Source organism: Pantherophis guttatus, chromosome 14 (assembly GCF_059756535.1).
Source record: "Pantherophis guttatus breed Tessera chromosome 14, ASM5975653v1, whole genome shotgun sequence".
Classification (NCBI taxonomy): Eukaryota; Metazoa; Chordata; class Lepidosauria; order Squamata; family Colubridae; genus Pantherophis; species Pantherophis guttatus.
The window spans coordinates 11,154,210-11,180,212 of record NC_142076.1 but is presented as its reverse complement, the minus strand read 5'-3'; the positions used below and the strand labels follow the sequence as shown (position 1 = coordinate 11,180,212).

Genomic DNA, 26,003 nt, shown 5'->3' with positions numbered 1-26,003 from the left:
TCCGTTTTTTGTTTTTTTTTGTTTTTTTTTTAATCATTGATTTTTATCCACCCTGTTTAGGAGCCACAATTCACCCAGTAGCATCCCAGAAACCTACCAGATTTTGGTTAGCATGTTGCAGTAGGAACCCAACCAAGGTCCAGCCATATTAAAGCATTTTCATGCAACCCGAGTCCTTTCTACTTAAGAATTCTGTTACCAGAGAAGCTACTTCAGAACGGAAAATAAAAACGATGGCGAATGTAGACTTTATAGTCAAAGCAAAACCCAATTTAATAGATCACATTGCATGGAAATGATCTTCTGACAGCAAGCCATCTCAGAAAGCTCCGGATTTACACACATGGATGCCTATTATTCAAAACAAACAAAGTGAAGAGGAAGCCAACTGGAGCAATTAAAGCTGTTTATATATATTTATATTTTATGTATATATATATATATATATATATATATATATATATATATATATATATATATATATATATATATATGAAGCATGTCCATGTAAAACCTAACTTATTTACTCTAGGGAAGGACTCAGTACTTTCAAACAAGGAAGCACAGAATGAAAAACTCTTTTTGTTGTTCAACGGGCGTTCTCCTAAGTTAGTCCACGGAGTTGAGTGACTCAGATATTAACTGGCTTTAGCTAGTTATTTCTCATGAGGATATAAAATATTTTCTGGCTGGTTTCGGATCTACAGTTTCTATACTTGGGTACCGATAACACAAGACTTGGAGGAAAAGAACAATAAAGGGACAGTGAATCACTTCTGAGAATTTCTTCCTGCATTACCCAACCTCCACAGCTCCTGCCTGCGATGAAAACATTAGCCCCAACGTGTTGAGAAATGAGCTACATCTTAGACTAAAGACAAAGGGCAGGGGGATTTTTCAAAAAAAGAAACCCAAACAGAAGGCTAAAATAAAATCCATCGTCTAATTTAAGTCCTTTTAAAATATATATAACCGTTTCATACTTGACAAGCCTTACTCCGTAATATACAGGAAAAGCAAACCACACTCAAAGGTCAGATTTGAAATTCCCCAGAGATTTAAGCAGCGGGCAAAGAAGAGATTCCTGCAGCATTTCAATGTGATCTACAAGATTCGGAATCCCTTCCTGCCCCGTTCAGTAACCGTATGATTACTATGCACGTACTATGCATGAGCAATGCAATGACACATAGGCACTGTCTAGCTTCTTTCAGTTTAGGAAAAGAGAAACAGGTTTAACCAAAAATTAACATGGTAGATTATTCAGGTCATATTCGACGCATGGAGAACAATCGAATCCCCAAGATGGCAATGAGATGGACTGCCCTGATGCCACACAACCAAGAGGATGCCCTCAAAGTATATGGTGAAGAAAGTTTGTGGAAAAGGGTCTAAACCAGTGCTTCTCAACCTTTTCTTCACCACGGACACCCTTTAAGTATCTTTTGTGGCCATGGACCCCCACCCAAGACTTAACTCAAGATTTAAATCATAACACTTCAAGTCTTCGTGGACCCTCTGTGACATCACAGCCCCCCCCAGGGGTTGTGGACAACGGGTTCAGAACGACTGTTCTAAACGTCACATGGGAAGACACTGAAGTACTCACCCAACCCTGAAAATGTTGCTGTCCTACATAGCAAGAGCACTTAGACTTACATACCGCTTCACAGTGTTTTTACAGCCCTCTCTAAGCGATTTAGAATCAGCCCATTGCCCCCAACAATCTGGGTCCTCATTTTACCGACCTCAGAAGGATGGAAGGCTGAGTGACCTTGAGCCAGTGAGAATTAAACTATCAGCAGCCGGCAGTACTGCATTCTAACCACTGCGCCACCATGGCTCTTTGGTGAGCATGGCTTCCACAGTATAGGAGGATCTATTGCTAAAAAACTTATTCATCATATTTCTAACCAGACTTTCCTTTACAGTGGAAAGGGCAGGTTCACAAGGGTTTATGCCTTCTGGCCTTCATAACTAACCTACTGTGTGAATTTGATTCAATGAAGGAAGCAGCACTCGCCAAAGGCCACTCAGGAGCCCTGATGGGTGACCATGAACGAGAAGACAAGCTCCTTCTGTTAGCTAGCCGACTTCTACATCATCCTGGCGCAAAGAATTTTGGGGAATGAATGAGCTACTTTTCTAACACGCTAAGTCAATCTATGAGTCATTAATACTCCACACTAAAATATTTATCTTTGATTGAGTGGAGACTAGTCTTTTAACAACTCTCAGCGCTGAACCACCTTCATTTGCTCAAACTAAACTCAAAGATTAAAGAAGCATGGGTTTTGGAATTAAGAATCACCTTTGTAGCTTTTCTCAACTGGGTCAATCATATCTAGGCTTTTGGTATCATTTACAGAAAGCTGTTAACATAGCTCAATACTGTCCTAGATCTCAGAAAGAAACGGTGAAATATATATATATTGCCTCCTTCAAAAGAGGCGAGCCCATTCTGCATTATGGAATCTGTCAAATTTACAGAACAGTCAAAGGGAAGAAAAATTTCCCTTGATAGGTTTTAAGCCAGGGCTCTCCAACCTTGGCAACCTTAAGCCTGGAGAACTTTAACTCCCAGAATTCCCCAGCCAGGTTTGCTGGCTGGGGAATTCTGGGAGTTTAAGTCCTCCAGGCTTAAAGTTGCCAAGGTTGGAGAGCCGTTTTAAGCAGTCCCTCACAATTTCCCAGCAAAACTGTGAGCAGAGTTAGAAAGTTGTAAGCCTCACTCTCAATAGTGACAATCTACAAAAAAAATAAATAAACTTTCACCATACAGAGATCCAAAACCAGCCATATTGTAGCATCTTTGGAAGAATCAACTAAAGTATTCCCACGTATCAATTAAGAACAAGTTCCTCCATTCACCCAAACTGAAATTTAAAGGAGGTGGTGTTGCCCTATTGAACCAAAAAATCTTTTTGTTTTGTTTTGTTAAAGCAAATACAATGTTACTTGCCATTACCGCAAAACCAAGAAAAAATATCTGAAAATAACACGCAGGGTTTCAATAGCCAGCAGAGAAGAACAGTTTTGTTCGCTGGTGAGGTGTATTACGCTGAAATTGGGAGAGATTTTTGGAAGCTCTGCTATAAAATAACCATAAAACTCTGACAAATCTTTCGCAGTGCACAGTTTTAGACATCTGATGACATTCTGCAGGAAAACAAAGTGAGGGCATCTGTAATTATAAATACTTATCGGCAAAGCTGCTAGAAGTCTACTGTTTGTATTGATAGCTTGTGAATTACAGGCTATTATAAATCAGTCCACTATTGTGTTAGATAAGACTAAAACTTCAATGCAATTCCACTACCCTAACAACAGCAGGACAGAGGCATCTCCATCAAGTGCAGATTACAAATTATTTCCAGTAAAACTGAAAGAATTCAGCAGAAAAACTCAGGCAGGGAACCTATTTTCCTTGTTCTACCACAGAGTCTTCATTTGACCTTATGGCAGGTGATATACCAGGGTTATTCAATGCCCATTCCAGATACCTGCAACTTTTTCCCTGTCTCAAAACCGGATTTATGCCCAGTTCATTCCTGTTTTGGGAATGACGGAATGAAGTTTAGCTTTGCTGTGGCATAGTTAATAATATTCATTAAAGACAAGTGCAAGGAAGCACCAAAGCAGTGATGGGTGTGTACGTTTGTGTGTGGCTCCTAAATTAAAAGATACTTTGAAGACACTGTACTGGGCACAGTCATCAAGAAACTTTTAAAAGGGAAAGATGACATTTTTTTTGAAAACTCACTTGCAGGCTCATTAATGTAAGTCCCAAAACTTTTACAAGCACAGGTTTAAAGGGGTACATTGATCGTTCTTCCTCTTGTTATCCAATTTTTTTTATATTATTCCAAAATGTATCCAATGTGATGGGATATTTTTGTTTTTATCCTGCCTTTTATCCTTCCTCTTTCCCACAATAATATCCCTGTGAGGTTAGTTGAGCTAAGAGAAAGAGGGACTGGCCCAACTGACCGTCTTCTTTTGCAAATAATGTGTGTTCCCCTTTTGTTTATTCTCGCTCAGATTTTCCCAGGATACATTTCCTTCAATACTAGCAATATACAAAAATTTAATTCTGAAAAGAATATACTTCTCCTTCTCTGGCTCTTTAGCAACTCATCACCTAATCCCGAAAAATATATCGGAATGTCAATTTAAATAAAATCAACAGGAAAAATACCGCTCATTTCTATTTACGTGAACACATCCACAATATTGTTCAGAAATCTATCCTGTCTTGTCCAATTAGCCGGCAGCTTTTATTTGGACAGTCGCATTAAAGGGAGTTTTCCAAGAGATGGCCAACTCCAATCTAACCTGGTGTCCTGCGTGCATTTCTCACAACCCCACAACAAACCTATCCATGGTCTGCAAGCCAGGACTGATAACACAATTTAATATACCTCGATTTCCATAAATGACTAGAAAGGCGGAGAAACACTGGGTGTACCCCAAAAAGCATATGATAAACACAGCATATCCAGAATTCGCATGGGACACCTAGTTTATAGAATATAGAATCATGAGGGACTCTCCAAGGGACCTTGGAGATCTTCTAGTCCAATTCCTTGCTCAAAGCAGGAGCCTTACACCATAGAGGTCAAATGGTTGTCCGGTCTATTTTGGAGAACCTCCAGGGATGGGAGCACCCACAATTCCAAAAAGCAAGCTATTCCATTAATTGTTCAGAAAAATTCTCCATATTCTTAAGCTGGCTCTCTCTTTAACGAACTTTCACCCATTACTTCTTGTCCTGCCCCCCTTGGGAAAATAAGACAATCCCCTCTTCTCTGTGACAGTCCCACAAGTACTGGAAGACAGCATGTTCCCCTAATCCTTCTGTTTTTTAGGCTGGACATATCTAGTTCCCACAACCATTCATCATACAATTTAGCCTCCAGACCCATTATCGTGACCTCCTGCAGGACGGAAGGGGAGGCCATCCCAGCAGAAAATTAATGGGAACAAGGGTGTGTGAAGGAGCAGGTACAAGAAATAAGACTAAGCCCCCAGTAGGATTACAAGTCAATCTTCCCCCAGTTGTGTGACCACTAGACATATGGACTTCCAGAATTCCCTAGCAGGCATAGCTAATATTGAGGATGCTGGAAGCTAAATTTCACACATCAAACACAGGTTGCTTTCTCTCATTAAAAAGGATAACTCTGAAACTGCATCGTTCCAAAATAATGATACCTAAACGAGGGAATTTATTTTTACCCACGGTAAGGTTTTCTAACTCCCACTTCATCCATTTACAAATAGGTTCTTAAAACCGTTTAAATTCAGTGGACTTTTCTTTCTAACTGCCACCAATGTTACGCTTTCCAGTTTGCAGTGCAAATACGGTTCTTCTTTTTTGTTGACATTTTAACTGCTGTTTGTATATTATGTTTTATACTTCATCTTGTTTTAACAGTTTTATGACTGTTTCATTTCTCATTTATAAGCCACCACAAATTCCAGGGTTTGGGGGGGGGGGGTTTGTTGGTTTTTTTATCACTCGAGGCAAAATATGAGCATTCAGAGGCTACAACAGGAAAAAGCAGGACCCCATATCTACGTTATGGAATTTCTCTACCAAATAGAGAAGAATAACAAGAGAAGCAAGCATGGGTTGGAACAGTGTTTCTCAACCCATGCACCTCTTGAAGATGGGTGGACTTTAATTCCCAGAATTCCCCAGCCAGCATGCTTGAATTCTGGGAGTTAAAGAGTCCACCCATGGGAGTTGAAATCCCATTCATGCTCACTGGAGAATTATCTGAGTTAAAAATCCACACATTTTCAAATGATCAAGGTTGGGAAAATACCGAGTTAGAAAGAAACAGCTAAGACATTTAAGCAGCTTAAGCAAGGGGGAAAAAATCACTTATTCATTTCCACGTTATATATATATAATATATAATGTCAATTCAAATATTTATTTATATATGCCACCTTTTTTTTTCCCCCAACATGCAAGGGAGGTTCTACAGAGTTCACCTTTCCCATTCATCCCGGCAATAAAAAGGAAGTAGATTGCATCAAGAGGAAGGGACCAACCAGTCACCCCAAGACTTCCTATGATCACGAATGGACTGGATCCTGGTTCCTCCCATCATAGTACCAGCCTTGTTCTCCATCCAGGACTTTCAGGACACTACCGACCATTCCCCCCTTCCCATAACCCTAGTATTTTCATCCTGCTGGCTGGGGACTCTGGGTGCCGTAGTCCAACCTCCTACTACACCTGAAGAACACCATGTTGCCCACTTAGGCACCCCAAGAGACACCACACGCACACACCCCTCTGCATCTCCCCTACAAGAGCTCCCTGGCCCAACTTCTTTCTCTTACCCACCCGCCCTCAAACTGATCCCTCACCCTAAACCACCTTTCTCCCCCACTCTGCCTTCTGGGTGCCGTAGTCCAATCTCCTACACCCGAAGACCACCATGTTGCCCACATAGGCACCCCAAGAGACAACCCCACATAGACACACACCCCTCTGCAGCTCCCCTACAAGAGCTCCCTGGCTCTTTCTCTTAACCCACCCTTTCCCCCCCACAAACTGAGGCCCGCCCCCACCCCACCCTAAGCCAACTTTCTCCCCCACTCTGCCTTCTGGGGCAAGACACTCCCCACCCCCCACCCACCCCCCATTAACGCCAATGATGGAGGTGTGTGTGAGAGAGAGAGATGGAAGTTGCAGTCCAAGTTGCAGTCAAGTTGAGGAAGGGGCCGCAGGTGGGGGAGCTGTGAGAGGGGGGTGGAGAGGGGGAGGACAGCGTCCTTCAGACCAACCCCTCCCCCCCACCCCCCACCTCTCCAGGCTATCCCACAGGAGGAGCCCCTCCCCCACACTCCTCTTCCCTCAGACTCCCCATCCCCCCCCACTCATTCATCTCCCCCCCCCCACACGCAGGAGGGCGCGAGCGCTCCCCCTCTCGCCCCCCCCTCCACGCACCTCCACAGCGTTCTATCTCCTCCCCCCCGGCTGCCTCGCGCGCTCTCTCATTGGCCCTCTCCCTGCTGCCTCCCCCTCCCCTCCCCTCCCCTCCCGAGGGTCGCGCGCTCCACTGACCGTTGCTGAGGGACGCGGCGGCGGCGGCGGCCGTTGGCGGAGTGTCTGCCGTCCTCTCTCTCTCTCTCTTTCCTTCTCCCGGGCCGGACGGCTGACTAACTTGGACCCCCTCCCCACCCACCCCTCCTCCCACCCCGCAGGGCTGTCGGCCGCTTCCCACCCTCACCCCTTCCCCAGCGCCCGTGGTGGTCCGGCTGGGCTGCCTCTGTTCTTCTTCTTTTTCTGCTTCTTCTTCTTCTTCTTCTTCGGCTTCTCTTTAACCTCCCCCTCCTCCACCCCCAGCCCTCCTTTTTCTTCCCCTCCCCTCCCCTGCCCTCCCTCCCGCCTTCCTCCTTCCCGCCCGCCCGCCTTCCTCCCGGGAATCCAGAAGCCGGCCCCCCTTTACGCCGTTTGCGTAACGTAGCGGCGCCGCGCCGGAGCGGGCCTCCCGCCCTGCGGAAAGTGCGCCCGAGGTTTCGTGAATGGCGAGGTGAGACTACAAGGCCCAGAGGGCCTAGCGGGGCGGAGGAAGGAGTGAGGAGGGGGGGCGGGCGGAGGGAGGAGAGAGCCGGCGGATGTGGCGCTCTCGGGCCCGAAGAGCTCGGCGGGAATTGTGGTCCGCGGAGAAGGGAGAGGAGGGGGGATTTTATTTCCCCCTCGTTAGGGGGGTGAGGGGAACCGTAAGAAGAGGGCGGGGATGAGACGGAGGAGAGTGGGGGGCACGGAGCTTGGCCGCCTCGGCCTCCGAGAAGGTGGAAAGGAGGGGAACGGGGAGGGGAGACTACAACTCCCAGGGTCCTTTGCGCGTTTCTTTCAAACCCCGCCCCCTCAAGCCGAGCAGCTGTGCGGCGACTCACCTGAGCCTCAGCTGGGAACCGGGGTGGGCGGGGCCAAGCGGAGTGGGGGCGGGGTCAAGCGATGCGATGCGATGTGATGCCCGAAGCGGCCCCTCGGCCGCTTCTGCGGTCTTTTTAAGCAGTGGCGATCGCCCACCCCCGTTCGAGAGGCAGAAATAAAGCGCCCCCTGCCCCGAATGTCGGCGAAGAGCAGCCCCAAACCGCAGCCGCCGCCAAAGCGAGAGGAGAAGAGAGGGGGCGTGTGCAGGACCCCTCCTCCCCAGGAAAGGAAGATTAAACCTACTGCATTGATGATGCTGCCGAGTTCATCATGAGCCTAGCGGGGTCATTTCTTACTGTTGCCTGTTATCCAGTTGCCTCTTGTCTTCTCATTCACATGCTTCATTGGATACACCAGGATTCCTCATAGCAATAGCACATAGACTTATATACCGCTTCACAGTGCTTTTACAGCTCTCTCTAAGCAGTTTACAGAGTCAGCCTTCCCCCCCCTCCCCCCAAACAATCTGGGTCCTCATTTTACCGACCTCAGAAGGATGGAAGGCTGAGTCAACCTTGAACCGGTCAGGATCAAACTCCTGGCAGTGGGCAGTTAGCCAGAAATGCTGCATTCTAATCACTGTGCACCAGGAAGGAAGGGAGAAAAGGAAGAGCAATAGCACTTATATACCGCTTCACAGTGCTTTTACAGCCCTAAGTGGTTTACAGAGTCAGCACATTGCCCCCAGTAATCTGGGTCCTCATTTTACCCACCTCGGAAAGATGGAAGGCTGAGTCAACCTTGAGCCCGATGTAATTGAACTTCTAGTGGTCAGCAGAGTTAGACTGCAATACTGCATTCTAACCACTGCGCCACCAGGAAGGAGAATCAGAAAGGGAATAAGAGAGGAAGGAAGGAAGGAATGGCAATAGCACTTAGATTTATATAGCGCTTCACAGGGCTTTGCAGCCCTCTCTAAGCGGTTTACATTGCCCCCCAACAATCTGAGTCCTCATTTTACCACCCTCGGAAGGGTGAAAGGCTGAGTCAACCTGGAGCCTGGTGAGAATCAAACTGCCAAATTGCATGAAATGTCTGCAAGAAGACAAGTTCAGAGCGCACCAGGGCACCCCTCAAACCCATTTCCACCGTACCAAGGAATTGGCGGCAAGGGATAAGGAATTCTAAGCAAAGCCAGGTTCGCTAGGGAAGAGCCTCTCCTGCCTTGTGCCCTTATTGCCCACATACTCGACTCGACTTCTGACCCCGTCCACAGCTCACAAATGGCTGGGCTTTGTTTTTTCTGGCAGTGGGCACCCAATTGCAGCCTGTGACTTAGGGTACAAGTAGTCCTCAACCTGCAACCATTTGTTCAGTGACGGTTCAGCAATAAAAATTAGAGGACTGGAGGCTAAAACGAAAAATGTGTGCTGGAATTGGGTTTAGTGAAAAGAAGGACTAGGAGTGGCTTGATAGCAGTGTTTCAGTGTCTCAGGGGCTGCCACAAAGAAGAGGGGGTCCATCTATCCTTCAAAGCACCCGAGGGCAGGACAAGAAGCAATGGGTGGAAACTAATCAAGGAGAGAAGCAACTTAGAACTAAGGAGAAACTTCCTGACAGTGAGAACAATGAATCAGTGGAACAACTTGCCTGCAGAAGTTGTGGATGCTCCAACACTGGAAGTTTTTAAGAAAATGTTGGATATCCATTTGTCTGAAATGGTAGAGGGTTTCCTGCCTAAGCAGGGGGTTGGACTAGATGACCTCCAAGGTTCCTTATTCTACTGTGTTCTGTTCAAAGTTACAACAGCACAGAAAAAAGGGACTTAATGACAGTTTTTCACTCTCGGCTGTTGCAGCTTATCCCATAGTTATATGATCAAAATTCAGCTGCTTGGCAACCATTGATATTTATGATGGTTGCCGTTTCCCGGGATCACGTGATTCCTTTTTGCAACCTTTTGACAAGTCAACTCACTGGGAGAAGCCAGATTCGCTTAACCTTGTTACTAACTACCAGTGCAGTGATTCACTTAAAAACTGTGGCAAGAAAGGTTGTATAACAGGGCAAAACTCACTTTAACAACCGTCTTGCTTAGGAATGGAAATTTTGCGCTCAGTTGTGATTGTAAGTCGAGGATGATGGTTCTCGTATTGGGTGAGCCTCATTCATTGGCATGTATCCAGATATCCCATGCTGAAGCAAACTTGCCTAGCTTGATGGGAAACCTGTTTCTCTCTAAGGTTGCAATGTGTGCAGAAGTACTTGTGGGATACCTTCCCAACAAAGGCAGCAAGGCAGATGGGAAAGGCAGGTGTCCCCCAAGACAGGTGGCTCTGCCAACCCCACCCTGCAGGATCCCACTGCTGCTGGATACTTTTCAAAGATCTGTTATAACCACATCATAAATTAGATAAAGGGTGCGGGCTTTAAATCAACTTCAAAGGTAGTTTTTGCCAAAGGAAATAGGACGTATTTAGGGACCGTGCATTTAGTTCTGGAGCACAAATGTAGCAGATACTATTTTTATTTCAGAATTTATGCACATATTTATTGTGACAAATCTGTTTTGCCTTTATTTTTATTCTATGTGTTAAATGTATTTCCTTCCTTTCCTCAAGGTCAGGCAGCACACATAACACCTTTTCCTCCAATATTTTCCCCTCTCTTCAGTCTTTCATATCTAGAGGTCAGACTGATATGCGCTTGCATATTGTGGGGTGGGGAGGAGCATTGCTTATGACAAAAATCCATTTCATCAAGGCTTTAGCCCTATTTTTTCAGTCAGTATCTGTAGATCTTTATATACTTTGCACAGTTTACTTTTTAAGATGTATTACTTTTCGTTAGTATTTGTTTTGTTTTTGTTTTTGTTTATTTTTCTGTACACTATATACCAGAGTCAAACAGTTTGATGAAATAGTTAAGGCATCAGACTAGAAACTGGGAGACCATGAGTTCTAGTCCTACTTTAGGCACAAACCAGCTGGTGACCTTGAGCCAGTCCTTCCCTCTCAGCTCTAGAAAGAAAGTAATGGCAAGCCATTTCTGGGAAACTGTCAAGAAAACTTCAAGCAGTCACTGGGAATCAAAAACTGACTCAGTCACACGAAGAAAGACAGGTAGATAGCTAGTTCTTGCATAGCCTCTACAACAGGGCTGTCAAACTCAGGACAGTGTCATGTGATGTATTGGAACTTTATTTTCCCCATTGCTAAACTGGGCATGGCCACCAAGTAATGCATCTGGCTCGCAGGCCGGGAGTTTGATAGCCCTTCTCTACAACATTATCTATTTTTACAATGGTGATAACAAAAGCCAAATGTCTATAGAATTACAATAACAATAAAGTTTGTGGAGGTGGATGAGTAATTTTTATATCGGCCAAATTAAGACTATGCAGGCCAGTCATTTTTTTTCTTAGCCCAAATTACTTCATGTAGATACCACACAGTTGCCATTGTGGGGAAGATGGAAGGAAAGAGCCTTATGTATGCTACCTTGACATTCAAAAATAAAGCCGGGATATAAATAATTATTCATTAGTTGCAGAATAATTAAAGAACCAGGAAATGAAGCTTTTTTCTCTTTTAAAAGGATATGGCTGGGCTTCTCCTCCAAGATGGCTGCTGAGCGGTAAGAAGATTTTTCTCTTCTGCCTTCTGCCGACGATCTGCTGATTTTGCTGCCAAAGCCAGGTTCTTGGCAGCATTGTTTCCTGACCTGAATGGGATACTTAAAAAGATTTCCATCTGATTCCTCTGCTAAACAAACTTTTATTTTGATGTACTGGGGCTTAGGCAACATTTTTGAATCTAGGACTGATGTAACATTTGAGAGGAGAACAAGAGCCACTAATTTTCACTTATATAAGATTTTTTTTAAAAAAAATACTTTCAGTGCAGACATAGTCTCAGGGACCATTAAAAGGGGGGAATATGTCACATCTAATCATGATAAACTGCCAATTTCTGCAATAGAATTTTCCAGCACTGATTTTAGACTTTCAAGTGTGGCTAGTTTGCCTTTTGTCAAGCAGATCTGATTTTTAGACAATATAGAATAACAAAATATCAGGGTTGGAAGGGACCTTGGAGGTCTTCTAGTCCAACCCCCTGCTCAAACAGGAGACTATACCATTTCAGGCAAATGGCTGCCCATATAAACCATTTTAAATGTTGTATTTTACTAAACATTTATACCGCTATTAAAGGTCATTGTTTACAATAAAAATCAACAAAGATATTAAAATGATTATAATTGAACATTAATTTCAATTGCCCGTACCAGCCTTTTAAAGCACCAAGAGGTCAGTTCTCTTAATTTGAAAGGAATTGCCTTGCAAATATAATATGCCCTATGTCTTTATTTGGAGAGAAAGGTGAGGCTGGTAATTAATAATTTCATGTAAATGTGAGTAGCAGAAATATGAGAAGCTGTAAAATTCTATTTGCAAAGATATTGCCCTGAAGTAAAATAAATGCTGTGTTTAAGTTGCTTGCAGTGTTTTAACGTTAAATGGAAAGTAGTTTGCTTTTCAGGGAGGAGAGAAACTGAATGAGGAAGCAGAATTGTCTTGTCATCAAAAGCCATGAGGAACACAGTATTGTAGACAGGAGCTTCTGTACCAGTGGTGGTATTCAGCCAGTTCTATCCGGTTCGGGCAAACTGGTAGCAGTGGCTGTGGGAGGCTCTGCCCACCCACCCAGATGTCATCACATCCCATTTTTTATGCTCTGTGCATGTGCGGAAGGCCGTGCATATGCACGGAGGTGGCAAACCGGTAGCGAAGGCAAGTGAATACCACCGCTGTTCTGTACTGATACATGCAGTGACAAGCCAACAAGCCAGCCTTCCTTCCAAATCTAGGGTAGGAACAGGACTTCCTGCCTGCCTGCCTTCCTTCCTTCCTTCCTTCACAGATGGCATCAGCCCCCACCCCTTTAATCTGTTTATTTCAGGAAATACAGAAATCAAAACATTGCTGGTCTGTTTTACCTGTTGCTCCTACTGCATTTCATCTTCCAGATCAATACATGGAAAGGCATTTGGAAATTGGCAGGTGTTGGAAACATTTTTTAAAATTACAGTAACATTTTATAGAACCTCATCACCATTCATTCTCCATTTAATTTTGATAAGTTCTATCATCTAAATTTAGCGTGACAGGGAGCTTTTTCTTTGTCAATTCACCCCAACAATTTTATTTCTGATTGGTAGAATACAATAAACGGATTTTTTTGGAAATTAATGTTCCACTAAGCCTTTAAATGATCAATGTGATTTCTAATCAGCTATGCTAGCTCCAGCATTTATCAGACTGAGTTCACAGATCTGTTGGGACCAAGGAAAACAATAAAACCTTACAGCTTCTTAATCCACAAAAGTACTGCCATTAGTACAAGAAGGACACATAAAAGATTATGCCCGTATGGACTCATCAAATCAATTTATAATCAGTTTGTCTGGGTCACTGACTAAGAAAATAAATTTGTAGTATATATATATATATATATATATATGTACATATAGGCTTCCTTTTAAATAAGGGTACTAATACTCTAGGTAGTTGCACAATTTGATAAACACCAAGATCCAGAAAAGATTATTGAAACTTAGTATAACTTTGTCTTGGAAAAAAACAACAAACTAAAATTGAAATCTTAACAATGTCTGGCTTATCGTGCTAATTCCACTTTTGCTAACTATCACCTGATTTCACCAGCTCACTATCAGCAGGGGTGGTTTACAATGCTGCAGTTTCAGGTTTCTTCTCCTGGCTCAGGGAAATTCTTGAGTGCTCCTTGACCCTGAGATAATAATACAATTATGGCAATTAAATGTTAATGTTGTACATGTGGTTTGGGTGACTTGTACAATAAAAAGAAGAAGAAGAAAACAATACAGCCTTGTACTGAATACTGGAAAATCTATTCAAAGACAGCCTTTGGCAATGCGGCTATGTATAATTTTGGGCAGGCAGTACCTGTTCAGCTTCCCAGAGCTCCAATTGAAGACTTCATATTAGCTGCAGTTGATACCGCAACTGTTGTGAGCTCCACCAAAGGAAACCATTTTCACAAAGGCAGAAAATCACATGCTACAGGAAGAGAGAATCCAGGGACACCAAGAGAGATTTCACATTAGTTTGTACTACAGAAGCCGAAGCTTTTTCCTTCTGGTCTGGTTGGAAAAAAGCAGCATATTGCTCTTTGTTTAACACTAATGGCGGAAAAAGTTAAGTTTGAAATTCCCAGTGAGATTTCAGTGGAGAGAAGCTGAGTCACTTTTATTAGACAAAGTTCTTGCAGAAAGTCAAACTAGGGCGCTGTCCGGATTTGGCTTGCACATTCTGCAGCTTGCAGTCAAACACTAAATGTGATTCTATACTCCCATCTAGCTTTGGCTCTGGTCTCCCACCCACTCCTGACTTAACTTTTATTTATTTGACTTGTCGCCCATCACCAAGGTGGGCTTCCAGTTTATAAATAATTGCCCATACCTGGCTTAAATGGAACAGCAGCATAAAAGCTCCTGTTTACTTTCATGCATGATAGAACCTGCACGGAGAAAAGCCAACATCTGTGGCTGAATTCCATCAGCAAGTAACTCTTCCCATCCTCCTACAGCAGGCCTAGTTCTTGCACAGCTGTTTCCCTTTTGAGACAGAAATGCTAGCAACTTTAAACCACTGGGACAACACGGCTGTATTTGTTCATATATAAACAGTGAGAAAAACAGAGCAAACAATCTAGCCACTGAAGTCAAAGCAATAAAGAGGAAGAGGTTGAGAAGAAATAGATGGAGGTGTTGTCTGCACTTGTAATGTATGATAATCCTTTGGGTTTGAAGAGACGTTGTGAAGTTCATCTGGACATGGAACTCTGCAGTCCCAGTTTGGAAGGACAGAGTCTAGCATAATGGGGGCATTGGAAATCCATTGTAGTAACTCTGGATGTTAATTTTGTGAAGCCACTTGTGGTTTTCCTTCAGTTTTTGGTACCACCTGTCTTCAAAGCTGGTGGAAGTGTCATAGCATAAAGCTCTCCAGTGGTTTATGGCAGCAGCTGCAGCTTATAGTTAATAACATAATAACATCTAGGAGGGGGCTTGGAGGGGATCTAGTCCAATCCCTTTCTTGCGCAGAATACCATTCCAAACAAATGGCTGTCCAGTCTCTTTTTGAAAGCCTCCAATGATAGAGCCCCTACAACTTCTGAAGGCAAGCCGTTCTACTGCTTAATTGTTCTCACCATTAAGTTTCTCCTTAGTTCTAGGTTGCTTCTCTCTTTGATTAGTTTCCACCCGTTGTTTCTTGTCCTACCCACAGGTGCTTTGGAAAATAGGTTGACCCCCTCTTCTTTGGGGCAGCCCCTGAGATATTGGAACACTATCATGTCCTCCCCCTAAATGACTGAAAAGTCCTTCTTTTCATTAAAGTAGACATACCCAGTTCCAGCAACCATTCTTTATATGTTCCAGCCTCAAGTCCCCTAATCATCTATGTTACTCTTCTCTGTACTCTTTTTAGAGTTTCAACATCTTTTTTACATTGTGACGATCAAAACTGGATGGTACTTTCAGTAAAGAGTCCAAGACTCACATCCATGTAAGAGGGAAGGGCTACTAACCCCAGGAAATTGAGAGCAAAATTTTCCCTGAAATGCATAGATAGAGAGAATGGTCCAAGAGGCACGCAAACCTTCTCCTCTATCACAAATTTAAAGTGAGATAGGTTTGCATGCCTCTTGGACCATTCTCTCTATCTATGCATTTCAGGGGAAATTTTGCTCTCAATTTCCTTGGATTTATTCAATTTTCCATTTTGAAGTTGTATTTCCCCCCCCCCTCCCAAAAAAACCCATGCCTATTTCAAGTCATAAAGGGAGTTTCAGGTTTCCAATAAATAATGGGCTTTGAGAAGCAAGATGGGGGGGTGGAATCCTCCTCAAATTGTTTCATTTGAGACTCTTCCTGTCAAATTACATGGCAGGGGGGTTTAAAATTTGTGTATAATTTTAGCTGGGAGATAAAAGACTGCTGCCAGAAAAGCTGGGAGAAAAATGGTGCCAAATAGCAAAATCAAATATTATTTTCACACATATGCTGCAAAAAGCTCCCCTAAGCAGAAACCATTTGGGGAAGTGTTATCCAACACATTTGGAGGCCCCAGGCCAAGGAAAGCCATCTTCCTGTGGAATGAATGAATGTACCAAAAACATTTCATTGCTCTGTCCTTTGACTGAGTGCTTCCAAGTAGCTAGTAATTATTCTCTATTGTTGGCCAGCTCAAAAAATGTTCCAGATGAGATCAAGCCAGGCCTGAACATCCCTCCCATGACAAAATAAATAATATTTAAAATAGGCACAAAATATGGGCACAAGCTGCTGTTCCTGTCAATTAGTTGGCTGCACTTGAGCAGCTACATTAAAAATCAAATCCTTATTTTACAAAACCAAAGACAAGAGGCATAGAAAACAGGCTTTTTTTAAAAACACCATATTTCAATAGAAATCTCAATCTATGTGGCTTGGATTTTGTTAACTCAAAGTCCCATAAATTTACAGTGGCAAATATTCTGCAAAAGTAACTTGAAAAACCACATTTAAAAGTTTAAAAACTATTATTCATCCACCATGCCTTGGAAATCTAACTTTGAAGAAACTAAATGCAAATTACAGTAATGTTTTACATAGAGAACCAAATCCCAATGTCTATCCTAGCACTTTTTTTTTTAGTTTGCATTTTCCACTTGAAATTTGAACTTTTACTTTTCAGTCTTAATTAACTAGAAATAGACATAGCCTTCGATAAGTTTCCCCCAGTAACTGCAACACTTCACTACAGGAATATATTAACTTTGTGAGAGTCAGTGGAGGATGAATGCAATTCTAAATATCATACAACTGATCGGGGGCAGAGTTGTCAATAATAATAATTACTAGAAGTACAAGGTGGAGAATTCCCAGACCTGGAAAAAAAAATGAAGCCAAAATCCTGCTCTGTCAACAGATCTTCGCATGAGATGCATTTGGTGCCCAACCGTTTCGATTTTTCATTTAAAAGGTGCAAAGAATCAGAGATAACGTTCCTGGCATTTGTCATAAAAAAAAAAAAAACCCAAAGAAAATGAAACATAGAGCGACATGAATATTTCAGCTGAAAGTCAGTACATCTGGACAAAAGTTAAGAAGAGGTCACTCATCACAGGTGTGAAATTCTATCTTGGTGGAAATCCTTTCACCCCAATCTTTTGAAGAGAAAAATAAAGAATAACCGTTGCCCTCAGGGGGAAAGGACTGTGATTTCTCTAATTTTCAGAGTTAATGAGGCAGGCTCAAAACCCATGCTGGCGTCAGAGCTTTGTCTCTCCCCCCCCTCCCCCACAACGTGTCATCTCTCATTCGTGATGCAACCTCAGACAGTTCAATTTCCTCATAAGTGCCAGGTTCACCTTCGGGGAAAATCCAAGTTCTAATGAAGTGCAGCGGTCAACACAAAAGCGATTTTTTAACTAGAGGCCAGGAATTAATTGGAAGTCAGCCAGGCAAACCTCAAGTTATTATTATTATTATTATTTAAAGAAAGTGTTGCAAATTACCTCCTGCCTCCTGCCTTAAAACGGTCAAAGCCGGAACTGGGTTTCTCCACTATTCCTGCTACAGAAGCAAGGCTCTTGTCCACACAGAAGCTGTACTTGGGGGGAGGGGGGCATCAGGAGTGAAATTTCCCAAGGCAGGCTCGCTCTAGAGCAGGTTCTCTCTCTAAACTTGGAACTTTAAGACACATGGACTTCAATTCCCAGAATTCCCATGCTGGCTGGGGGAATCTGGACGTTGAAGTCCGCAGGTCTTAAAATGGCAAAGTTTGGAGATGCTTTCTTTAGAGCAACCCAGCTGTCCTTAAAACTCACTTCTGTGGCATGAGATGGAAAGAGGCAATGCCTTGTCTACCACTCTTCTAGAAATAAGGACGCAGTAGGGATACTGACTCGTTGAGTCATCGTTCCAGAGATATTTCTTGGCCAGATTTCCCCAAAGCCTTCAACAACTGCAGATCTTACTCACCCATCTTTCAAACAACTCTGGGCAGGTCCCAAAGATAAGAGAGAGACAGAGACATAGATTTTTACATTTTAATCATTGGGACCTGCCCAAGAGTTAATTCAGGGTAATATTCAGAGATGTACCTGCCTTGAAAGTTGAACTGTACAGCACAGTTCAAACATCAGGACTTGACCACAGGAAATGTTTTATGACAGGAGTCTCCAACCTTGGCAACTTTTAAGACTTGTGGACTTCAACTCCCAGAATTCCTCAGCCAGCTTAGCTTTATGATTATGTTATAAAATGTTTTATAAAATTTACCAAATTTCAGTTCCACATGAATCATGAGTCCCTGTGGTGGGGATGCTGCAACAGTCATAAGTGTGGGAAAGAATATGTCACTTTTTTCAGTGCTGCTGTAACTTCTGTCACTAAACAAACTGTTGTAAGTCAAGGACTACCTGTATAAGTTCCTAGGAGAAGTAATACAGATCATGGCCTCAGAAACTCTGCTTCCTCAATAAAACACACACAGACCATAAGAAATAATATTAATCCCTGAATATGAATGTTGTGGTATCAGATTATCTTCTAGTTTATCATTGTTTTTTATCCTCTTTCTACAAGGGGTTGAGAACAAAGCCTGTTCCTATTTATCTTACTTTGCTACTGTAAAGTAAGATAAAAGAATAAGGCTTCACTGCTGCCATCTACTGAAGAACGCTTTTCTTTTGTATTCTACTTTGCTGTTTTAATTAAACAATTTACTGTAAAAGTATTTGAGGCATTGGTAGCTTTGGCCTGAAAGTGATTACAATTAACAAAGTTAACCGCACAAAATATAAAATGATGCCAGAATAACAAAGGGGTTTCTTTGTTACAGAGTGAGAATTTTCGTTTCTGAGTGGAGGTCAAAGTGGAGAGACATTGCCCTGCCAACAAAAGTGTGTATAGTCAAGGCTACCGTTTTCCCAGTTGCAATGGATGGCTGTGAAAGTTGGACCATAAGAAAGGCTGAGCACCAAAGAATGGAGGCCTTTGAACTCTGGTGCTGGAAAAGACTCCTGCGAGTCCCTTGGACTGCAAGGCGATCCAACCGGTCAGTCCTAGAGGAGATCAACCCTGACTGCTCTTTCGAAGGCCAGATCTTGAAGAGGAAACTCAAATATTTTGGCCACCTAATGAGAAGGAAGGACTCACTGGAGAAGAGCCTAATGCTGGGAACGATTGAGGGCAAAAGAAGAAAGGGACGACAGAGAACGAGGTGGCTGGATGGAGTCACCGAAGCAGTAGATGTGAGCTTAAAAGGACTCCGGGGAATGGTAGAGGGCAGGAAGGCCTGGAGGAACGTTGTCCATGGGGTCGCGATGGGTCGGATATGACTTCACAACTAACAAAACCAAATCACAGAATTCACACACACACACACACACACACACACACACACACACACGGTGCTTTGGTGATCAGCCTGCTTATGAAATTAGCTACAGGAAAAAAGAATAGCTGCTCCTAAACTCTTGCTTTGCAACTTGCTAGTCGCCAAAAACGTTAGGATCTCAACGGATTTATAGCCAATGCTATCCCTATCTGTGTTGCTTCAGAACCCTGGAAATCACCGCTCAACACACTTGCAGCCCACTAGATTAAGTTAAAGCTTACCCATTGCCTGGTTTGTAAAACCCTGCAAGATCATTACATGGCAGTAAAAGGGTATTAGAATTCCTCTTTGCTGCCAAATGGTGGTCCTTTGGGGTTCCACAGCCCAGTTCTAGCAGCTGAAGCTTTATTGTAGAAAGATTTTTTTTTTTTAAAGGCAGATCATGTACCAAAGAGCAGATCTGAATCTTGGTGAACTGGAACCAGATAAAACTCAGCAACATCACTAAAAATCCAGCTTTTTTGCTTTGCGTATGCGAGGGAAAAACCATCCATTCCTTAAGGGAGAAAACCAACACATTGCAAATTCCAAGCAATGCTTTGATGCCACCTTGTGCCAAACCAGAGAAATGATCCTAACTCTCCCAAGGTCCAAAGAGCTTCCGTTATAATTGGTACAATTCTGCAATGATTCTAACATCCTCTTATAGTAGGGAACAACTGTGATCTTCTAGTTCAGCCTTTCCCAACCTTGGCCGTTTTAAAATGAGTGGACTTCAACTCCCAGAATTCCCCTAGCCACAAAGACTTAACTATTGCTACGACTCGGACTGGTTTCTTCTCTGCCCCGCCTGAGCCAAGAGCATAAGCCTGCATCATGAACCTAGCGGGGTCATTTCCTACTGTTGCCTGTTATCCAGTTGCCTCGTCTTGTCATTCACATGCTTCATTGGATATTCCAGGATTCCTCATAGCAATAGCACATAGACTTACATTCCGTTTCAGTACTTTACAGCCCTCTCTAAGTGGTTTACAGAGTCAGCCTTTTGCCCCCAACAATCTGGGTCCTCATTTTACCCACCTCGGAAGGATGGAAGGCTGAGTCAACCTTGAACCAGTCAGGATCGAACTCCTGGCAGTGGGCAGTTAGCCAGAAATGCTGCATTCTAATCACTGTGCACCGGGAAGGAAGGAAGGGAGGAAGGAAGGAAGAGCAATAGCACTTAGACTTATATACCGCTTCAAAGTGCTTTACAGGCCTCTCTAAGCAGTTTACAGAGTCAGCATTTTGCCCCCAACAATCTGGGTCCTCATTTTACCTACCCAGGAAGAATGGAAGGCTGAGTAGCTATCTTCATGCTCACTGCTATTGTGAGGCAAAGTCAAAAACAATGAAAATGCAAAGATAGCTCACTTAGTCCTCGACTTACGACCACAACTCAGCCCAAAGCTTCTGCTAAGCGAGACATTTGTTAATTGAGTTTTGCCCCCATTTTATGGCCTTCCTTGCCACATTTGTTTTAAGTTGGTAACCCGGTTGTTAAGTGAATCTGGCTTCCCCACTGACTTTGTCAGAAGGTTGCCAAAGAGAAACGAACACATGACTCCGGGACACTGCAATGGTCATAAATGTTAGAGGTCAAGCATCCAGCTGTAAATCACATGACCATCAGAATGCTGCAATGGTCCTAAGTGTGAAAAATGGTCCTAATTCAATATCTGAAGGACTGCCATAAAGAAGTGGGGGTCAACTTATTCTCCAAAGCACCAGAAGGCAGGACAAGAAGCAATGGATGGAAACTAATTAAGGAGGGAAGGACAAGGAGAAATTTCCTAACAGTGAGAAAAATCAACCACTGGAATGGCTTGCCTTCAGATGTTGTGAGTACCCCAGTGGAGTCTGGAAAGGTATGGGATCTGCTGCTTGAGCTGGGGGTTGGACTAGAAGACCTCCCAGGGTCCCTTCCAACTCTGATGATATTCTATATTCAACCTTGAGAAGTTGCCTCCTTCTTCCTTTAGCTTGAAGGACAATGCAACGGTCAACCTACCCACTTCTTCCATTAACTTTAATGTCACCATCGGCACCAGCAGGTTACTACTTATTTAGTGAATCTCCAGCCCATTTAGTCAGGGCCAACTGCGGTCCAAGTCAGGTTTCACTTAGCGGCCAAAAGCAAAGCTTGTTTGAACCTTTCACTCTTCTCCATACAACGGACAAAGAACAGAAACCCCTAGCCTATCAGAGAACAGAAATAAATGAACGTTGTGAATAAGTGGACAGGTTAACTTGCGAGTACAGCCCCATGGCACAGGATCTAATCTGAATTTGGGCACAAGGGCTAACAAATCCCATTTTGGGTGGAAGGCAATTCTGACAGTTGCACCAAGGTCGCCTACATGGCAAAGATGTCCACCACCAGGGGTGGGTTGCTGGGGGTTCACGGGTTCGGGAGAACCTCTAGCTAAGATTTTGTGCAGTTCTGAGAACCCCCAAATCCCACTCCTGGCTGACCCTGCCCCTCCCAGGAGTCCCCACGCGGCCCGTTTTGGATGCAGGTAAGTGCAGGGCACGCACAGAGGCTCTCGGAGGGAGAAAAACGGGCCTACCGGAAGTTCAGGAGGACCTCCGGACAGGGGTGGGTTCTACTTACCTTTACTACCGGTTTGTAGATGGGCCATGTGCAGAAGCATTTTGATGACATCAGGGTCGGTGGGTGGAGCCTCCCGCCAGTTTTCCTACCAGTTCTATAGAACCGGTGCAAACCAGGGGCAACCCACCACTGCCTCTGGAGCCTGGGGAGGCCGTTTTCTCCCTCCCGGAGGCTCGAAAAAAGCCTCCGGAGCCCAGGGAGGGCAAAAACGCCCCCACCCCCATGGTGCAGGAGGCCGACTAGGCCACGCCCGCCATGGCCACGCCCACCCAGCAACCGGTCAAAGAACCCCTTGCTAAAATTTTTGAAGCCCCCCCCTGTCCACCACCCCTGGATGCAGGAAGAAAAAGGCAAGGCAAGCCGGTTCTCCAGCCAGAGACAGTAACAGCTTTTAATTAGACAAGAGTCAGCACACCCGTTAAGACAAATAACCATTTGCCTCTTTTTGGAAACTCCTTCATATTACCCACTGGGGAGAACAATTTTCCTTGAGAAATTAAAACCGTGTGTGCAAGCCAGAGCTTCACTATTTATGGTGGATCTGCTGTTTTTCCTCCTGCTGTGTGACTATTTACATTACAGTACCACGTTGTGATCAACCAGGAGGCCAGGAGGAGCCGGGGGTGGGGGGGAGGGGTTAACAATACGGACAGGTGAGCCCAAGTCCAGAAAGGCAATCTGATTATTTATAGATTTGTACATTATACAATACATACATACATACATATATATATTTATAGATTTGTGTGTTTACACAGATACATTGCTCTCTGAAGTATTAAAAAAATTGATCGGCCTCCGTTCTATAAAAAATACCTAACTCTACAAGGTAGAAAAAGAAAAAAAAAATCTTTTTCTTCCCAAGTATACACTGATTTACACCCAAAGTTTCTTCTGGAAATGTACAGTATGCGGATTCTTCCTGCAGGCTCTTTTTTTTCCTATTTTTTGGGTACAGAGAAATACAGGACATTAGTAAGTGTGTAAGAATATTTGGGGTTTGAGAATCACTCTCCAGCGGAACATCATTTCTGCGTTTCTCTGACCGTTTCACCTCCATGTTCAAGCCAGTTGGAAACCATTAACAGGGGAATCTACTGATTTTTCTTTTTTCTTTTCTTTTTTTAATTCCAGTGTCCTGGTTCAAGGAACTGTAAAGCATTCCAATGGCCCAACAGTTGTGAGAACTCAATGTGAGAAAGCGAAAGCTTATGGCTTTGGCCTGGAACTAGCATCAGGTCACCTTCACCATACATGAAGGTGACTCAAAAACTCAACGACTTGATGATTTCAAAGAAAGGAGAGGAACAGCGTATACCAGCTCTCAGCACGATCTCTTGCACCCCAGGAAAACGATCTGCATATGTGGGTCACACAGACACAAGTCTGGTTGCCCCATACGTTGTGTGTCCAAGTTGCCCAATTGTTCTGTGTGTGCTTTAGAGAGGTGGACAGTGGAGGAGATACAGAGAAGGTCTGTGTCGAAATGTACAATCTCTCCCTCCCGTGGGCTCTGGAATGTTCTCTCTAAAATAAAGCATTGGTGAAGCGGGATTTGCTCACGAGAGGTATAAGACGCCCCTTTCAAATTCCAAATAGTGGCATTTAAAAATAAAATAAAGAACCCCAAGAAGCAAGCCTCTTAAAACGCATCTCAAAGGGCAGATTTAAAATTCATTGAAAACCTTTTCTCTTTTTTTTCCAAGGGAAATAGCCTGCTTTCTAGGTACGGGCAAAATTCATCTTCTCCCTTCAAATGTATGTTGGGAGGGAAAGTTGACTTGTCCCCAATTGCTTGTTTATCAGACTCCCATCGATATACAAATCTACTTCGATCTGCCAAGGAGAAGGCAGAAGAGCAAACGAGTTCTGTGCAGTATCTGTTTCAGCACCTTCCCAAAGGGATGGATGCAAAGCCAAACCAGTAATTCAATGTTCTACTAGAGCTTGAGCAATGTGATGTGTTGGTGCCAACAAAGAAAACAACTCTGTTCTTCCGGTCTGTGATGTGTGCCCTGCCTCCCCCTTCCCTGTTTTAATTATTGAACCGACACATCCGTTGCCATTCTTGCCTTAAAAGTGGTTTAACTAAATGAAAATGCCAAACGAAAAAGGGTGTTGAGATGAAGCATGGAAGGAACCGGCTGCAGCAAAGAGAGATAAAGGATCAGCTCTGCTTCCACGTTCAGTATCATCAGCTGAGCTTCCTCCTCCTCCAGCACAGCCATCGCCAGCTGCCCGCTCCCCCCATCGACAACCAACTTCATCAGCCAGAGCTGCCACCCACCAAAATCATCCAGAGGACCATGCCTGGGTTTGACCGCTTCCTTCTTTTCTTTTACATCAGCCCGCCTCTCTTCAGAATGGCTCCATTCCCCGGAGCGCCTGCAACTCCTGAGTTTTAAGGCAGACGACCCCCCCCAAAAAAACCCCACAGGGCTCCGAAACACGCCATGCCTTGTGAGACACGGCGCAAGAGACAACGAACCCGGCCGGAGTTCAAGGCAGCCCCGTTTTCCTTTCCACCGGCCGAACAACCCAGGCAGCTTCAAAAAGGAGGGCGATCGGCGGGCTGATGATTAAACAGAGAGGCAGGGGAAGGCAGGTCCAGGAAGGGATCTGAGAGAGTCTTCCTTTGACTGCCGTGCTACAACTTCCAGGTGCCGAGGGATCCAGCTACCTCCCGCGCAGCACAAGCCTGCTTCTGTTGCTTGCGGACAGGAGAAGTTTCCAAGAAGGCTATTTCAAGGGGCCACCCAGATTCTGCTCCATTCCTGCAAAAGAGGGCAGGTGTGTATGTTCACCCCCCCACCCTCACCCCTCGTTTCTGTGACTCCCTTTCTTTTTTGCCAAACTCTTTTGCCACCCCTAGCCCCGTTCCCACAAGCCGGAGGGTTCCAAAACCCGTTAGAATCAGGACAGCCTTACTTAATGGCTGGTCCTTTCTCTCTCTCTCTCTCTCTCTCTTTCTTTCTCTCTCTCTTCTCCACCCCAGGTTCACTGCGATCTGCCACCCAACCACTCCAACGTGAGGCTTCCTGTGCCTTCTCCATAGAGTGAAGACTTGGCCAGTATTTCCTTCTTCCAAGTAGCAAATCCGCCACACCCATGTGAAGCTGGGTTTGTGTGTGTTGCTCTCAATTCTTTTAAGTCTCCTACTTGACTTCCAGGATGGATGGGTTGGTTTCCATGATGGCCACAATGATTCGGTCAATGTAGTCTTGGAGTCGGAAGTTGATCTCTTCTTGCTTCTGGATTGCCTCCATCAGCTAGAGAGGAAAAAGTATCGAGCTTATTTATTTCCACCATCACCACCACCACAATTTTACAAAAAGGTTAATGAAAATCTGAAAACCAACATAACAAAAGATTGAAAGATCAAGTAGGATGAATATGTCGCTGGATAGCTAAAATATGCAGTGAGATTAGCAAAGACTAAGCAATAGCAATTATATACCGCTTCACTGTGCTTTCCAGCCCACTCGAAACAGTTTATAGAGTCAGCCTCTTGCCCCCAACAATCTGGCTCCTCATTTTACCGATTTCGGAAGGATGGAAGGGCTGAGTCAACCTTGAACCAATCAGGATCGAACTGCTGGCAGTCGACAGAGTTAGCCTGCAATGCTGCATTCTAACCCCAGTGCCACCACAAAATACCAGTCAACACCTTTTTTTTCCTTTTTCCTCTTCTACCTCACACTTCCTTTCCCCACTCTCCCCTTGCTCCCATTATTTTTATTTTCCTTTGTCTGTTATATTCTGATAAAATAAAATTGTGACACATAATAGTTCTATTCTTCTTTATTCATTTAGTTAACTGGTATAAGGCTGAAGCTTATTACAGGAAGACCACTCTATTATAGTGCAGGACTACCTAATGCCGGGCAATAAATGGGTCACTGGCTGGGATTTATCAAGTGAAGGATTTATGGTAGACCTAGTTGGAGGGATTATCATCCCTCCAACTTGATTATCATCAAGGCATCTCCAATGGGGATCTGGTTTTCTAGGACCCCAGGAGC

At 44.0% G+C, this 26,003-nt stretch overlaps 2 protein-coding genes and 1 long non-coding RNA gene across 5 annotated transcripts in view; 1 reads left to right on the top strand and 2 right to left on the bottom strand.

Moving 5' to 3' along the window:
* CAPN15 (calpain 15) overlaps nucleotides 1-7,191 on the bottom strand; it is a 111,924-nt gene extending 104,733 nt beyond the window's left edge. Inside the window, exon 1 of the mRNA XM_060692946.2 lies at nucleotides 7,085-7,191. The gene's annotated coding sequence lies outside the window, so the exon portion shown is untranslated. The remainder of the gene's footprint in view (nucleotides 1-7,084) is intronic.
* LOC148112100 (uncharacterized) lies at nucleotides 7,065-25,767 on the top strand. Its single transcript, XR_015729850.1, has 2 exons — nucleotides 7,065-7,553; nucleotides 23,116-25,767. It is a non-coding gene; the product is annotated as an uncharacterized LOC148112100 (long non-coding RNA).
* The window catches only part of RAB11FIP3 (RAB11 family interacting protein 3), an 89,987-nt gene continuing 86,629 nt past the window's right edge, over nucleotides 22,646-26,003 (bottom strand). The window contains exons 14-15 of one of the 3 annotated variants that reach the window (XM_060692949.2): nucleotides 25,141-25,250; nucleotides 22,646-24,755 (exon numbers count right to left, since the gene is read on the bottom strand). In XM_060692949.2, coding sequence (XP_060548932.1) covers nucleotides 24,629-24,755; nucleotides 25,141-25,250 — 237 coding nt within the window. In that variant the 3' untranslated portion in view covers nucleotides 22,646-24,628. Of the gene's footprint in view, nucleotides 24,756-24,922; nucleotides 25,251-26,003 lie in introns of those variants that run through there. The other 2 variants (XM_060692947.2, XM_060692950.2) reach the window with 2 other exon arrangements.